This window comes from Olea europaea, unplaced genomic scaffold (genome assembly GCF_002742605.1).
Source record: "Olea europaea var. sylvestris unplaced genomic scaffold, O_europaea_v1 scaffold1216, whole genome shotgun sequence".
NCBI classification, from domain to species: Eukaryota; Viridiplantae; Streptophyta; class Magnoliopsida; order Lamiales; family Oleaceae; genus Olea; species Olea europaea.
In genome coordinates, this window is record NW_019229586.1 from 377,155 (window position 1) to 381,023 (window position 3,869).

The 3,869-nt window shown below is 36.5% G+C and overlaps 1 protein-coding gene across 1 annotated transcript in view; it reads left to right on the plus strand.

Moving 5' to 3' along the window:
* Positions 1-559: 559 nt before the first annotated feature.
* Positions 560-3,869, plus strand: part of LOC111374204 (GDSL esterase/lipase At4g26790-like) — a 5,069-nt gene continuing 1,759 nt past the window's right edge. Inside the window, exons 1-3 of the mRNA XM_022996849.1 lie at positions 560-1,066; positions 1,637-2,117; positions 2,240-2,432. Coding sequence (XP_022852617.1) covers positions 698-1,066; positions 1,637-2,117; positions 2,240-2,432 — 1,043 coding nt within the window. The 5' untranslated portion in view covers positions 560-697. The remainder of the gene's footprint in view (positions 1,067-1,636; positions 2,118-2,239; positions 2,433-3,869) is intronic.

A 3,869-nucleotide genomic window follows, 5' to 3' on the forward strand; every position in this document is an offset into this window, starting at 1 on the left:
TGTTCGGATATTTAACTTAAAAAGAATCGCTTGGTTCAATTCAGTTCGAGTCCAATTTAGTTCGGGAGTTTTGTTTGGTCCTATCATTGCTAAGTCGTACCGTGTTTGACCGGAGTTGAGTAAATAATAGCCAGTAGTCATCCACCACGGAACAATATATTTTTGAAAGAATCCGTTCTACTAATTAATAATTTTTGAAAAGTAATTCGCATCAAGTCTTTTAAAATAGAAAACTATCATTAATTATTTTCTTCTCAATTTAAAACTGATGAAATGCTAGCCCCAAATCTTCATAACGTGAACATAGCATAAGAGCATAATATTTAGAGTATGTTTGTAGAGTGTTTAGACGATATTATCAAGAATTTTCTTAAAAATTAAGTCATGAATCAGTTTTGCACATTTGTCTTGTGAATATTTTCTCATTTAACAACAACCCACCAGTTTTCTTCCTCAGTGCCTTTATTCAGCAGTTGCATGCATTAAATATGTTCACCTGTAAAATTATTTACTTGATTTGAATTAATGATGCAATGACAAAGACTAACTCAATATCGCATCTTACGACAAACTTTGAGGTTTGAAACATTTATTTCGTACAAAAGTCGTGAGTTTTAGGTGCTTCAGAAAGAAATTTTACTTTCATTTTGATCCTTATTTTAGAAGCTAAACCTGGTACAAGATAGTAATAAAGGACATGAAAATTGCCTTCTATTCCATTGCTCTGATCTTCATGTTTCAATTATTGCAAATCCTCGAAATTCATGCTAAAATTTCATCGATTATAGTGTTTGGCGATTCTACAGTGGATTCCGGGAACAATAACTTCATCGCTACGGTTTTGAAAAGCGACTTCAGGCCTTATGGTCGGGATTTTGATGGCGGTCAGTCCACAGGACGGTTTTCCAATGGACGGGTTCCGACAGATTTCATCTCCGAGGCTTTCGGATTGAAACCAGCCGTGCCTCCATACTTGGATCCAGCTTACGGTATAAAGGATTTTGCTTCAGGAGTTTGTTTTGCTTCAGCTGGAACTGGCTATGATAATGCTACCTCTAGAGTGCTTGTAAGTTTTTCTTGGATATGTATTTTAGATCTAGCATCATGGTATATTGGACATACCTTACCATGCTCGTGCCCCTACCCCTACCCCTTATAGATTAAAGACCGAGGGGTGGGGATAAGTGTTAAGTTGTGGAGTTTGATCGTTATCGTTTTGCGATTTTCTTTAGTGAATTTTTTTTCATTATAGTAAATTATAGTAACAATAAAAGAGGATGTAGTATCACATTGAGACAAACTTATATAAATTTTTTGTGTTCTTGAATGTTTATTTTTTTATTGCTCTTGATAGAATAGAATTAGGATTTCTAATTCTCAACGGAGAGAAAGGAGATAGAGTCAGGTGAGAAAAATATGACAAGACAAAGTAATCTCTAAATCGAGGAGAAGCAAATATCGTCTTAGGATTGTATTTTAGCTCTTGTTTTTTTTCTCTTTTTCTTCTTCTATTGGTTCGAGTTTTGTCTTCATTCTTCCCATCTCTCCAACAGTTTAAACTTCAAAACCTCTAAATTTACCACGCTTTTAAATAAACCGATGCTGCATCTAAGCCTGATTGAAACTCCAATTGCAGTCTGTAATACCTCTGTGGAAAGAACTCGAATACTTCAAGGAATACAAAACCCGACTAGAAGGCTATCTGGGTAGAAAGAAGGCGAAGAAAATCTTGAGAAAAGCTCTATACATTATCAGTATGGGCACGAACGATTTCTTAGAAAACTATTATGTGCTTCCACACAGATCATTCCAGTTTTCTCCTCAGGGCTACCAGAAGTTTTTAGTTGGCATAGCACGATCCTTCATTGCCGAGATTTACCACCTTGGAGCACGAAAGATATCCATAACCGGACTCCCTCCAATGGGCTGCTTGCCACTGGAGAGAACACTAAACTGGGGACGTTGTGTAGCAAGGTACAATTATGTGGCCAGGGAGTTTAACAAAAAGTTGAAAGTATTAGTTGAAATACTGAACGACGAGCTTTCTGGAATTCAGCTGGTGTTCTCAAATCCATACTATGTTCTTTACAAGATCATTCGGGATCCTCAGTCTTTTGGTAATAATTCTGATATAATATTTCACCTCGATTCTGATCAAATTAGTTGATTGCTGGTACATTGTGTGAAATGTGATCAACAGTTAGATTTGCTGATGCTTGTGATGTGATGAACTTTGCAGGATTTGAAACTGCAGCAACTGCCTGCTGTGGGACGGGAAGCTTTGAGATGGGTTATCTATGCAACGAACATAATCCCTTTACATGTACAGATGCGAATCAGTACGTATTTTGGGATTCCTTCCATCCTACTGAGAAAACAAATGGCATACTAGCAGATCATGCTCTCAGAACTTCTCTTGCTATATTTAAAGAGTAAGTTAAGAGGAGAGATTGCATTTAGCTTTATTTCATGAATTTCTAAGAATTTTGCTGGTACTCCTTAGGCAGGAAGAAGTTTTTATTTCGGTACATGGTAAATATTGCATGAGTTGAGTATTTTCTATGGACGATTTTTTCCCCCTACAGTTGGAATATTCAATATTGCCCTTCCCAATTCGTTGGAGGAGACTTTCACGTCTCTTGATCTTCATGATATAATAATTGACATAGTTACGTTAACCTTTATATACGTCCTATTCTTATCATAGTAATTGACGTTAACATGTTTTATATATATATATATATATATATATATATATTTCTTGAAAGTTAAAACCTAAGTAATCACAAGTTAATAATACAATTAATTATCAGTGGAAGTACTGGCTCTAAATGTCTGATGAACTACCAGACTACTAGTACTAATTAACCAACCTAAGCAGCCTACTTAGCGTGGACCCTACTACCACCTAAGCAGTCTAAGTCAATGTATTCAAAGGTGGACCCCACTACCACCTAAGCAGCCTACATATAGTGTTTGTTTCTTTAGCTCTACGTAGAAGGAGAGTGTGTCGTGAATTTAGCCTTGGAGCATAGAGAGTGAGTAAAGGACGCATCGCCATGTTTTACTACTGAGACACGATTTTACCATAACGATTTAGCCCCTGAAACTCATCCATTAAGTTTGATGAAAGAGATCAGATTACTCAAATTCTATAGCCTGAAATTATAAATGAATTATGGTTTTGGAAGCCCACATTTGAAATTCTTTCTGCTTACTATAACTGAAATGGTTCAGTTTGAAATACAGATAACATTACATTAAATACTATTGGTACGCTCGACTGGAAAGAAGAAAAATTCAAAAAATCTTGACTGTTGGTCTAGTAACGCATAACCAAACACATCGAATGGTTTATGATGCGTATCAAGTCTGCAGGTTGTCATTAATGAGAAAATTAATGATTCTCACTCATTTAAGGTTGTCATTTTAATCCTTAATAAATTTGTGTTGCATCTTGTTAAGTGCATGTTAGAGGCTAAGCAAGGACATGAAAATGGCATTCCATTCCATTGCTTTGATCTTTATGTGTCTGTTCCAGCAGATCCTCGGAATAGACGCTAAAATTTCGTCTATTATAGTGTTCGGTGACTCTTCAGTGGATTCTGGGAACAATAACTTCATTCCTACGATTTCAAGAAGTGATTTTGTGCCTTATGGTCGGGATTTTGATGGTGGTCGACCCACTGGACGGTTTTCCAATGGACGGATTGCAACAGACTTCATCTCTGAGGCTTTCGGGTTAAAATCAACCGTGCCTGCTTACTTGGATCCGGCTTACACTATAGATGATTTTGCTACAGGAGTTTGTTTTGCATCTGCTGGAACTGGTTTTGATAGTGCTACCTCTAAAGTGCTTGTAAGTGTCT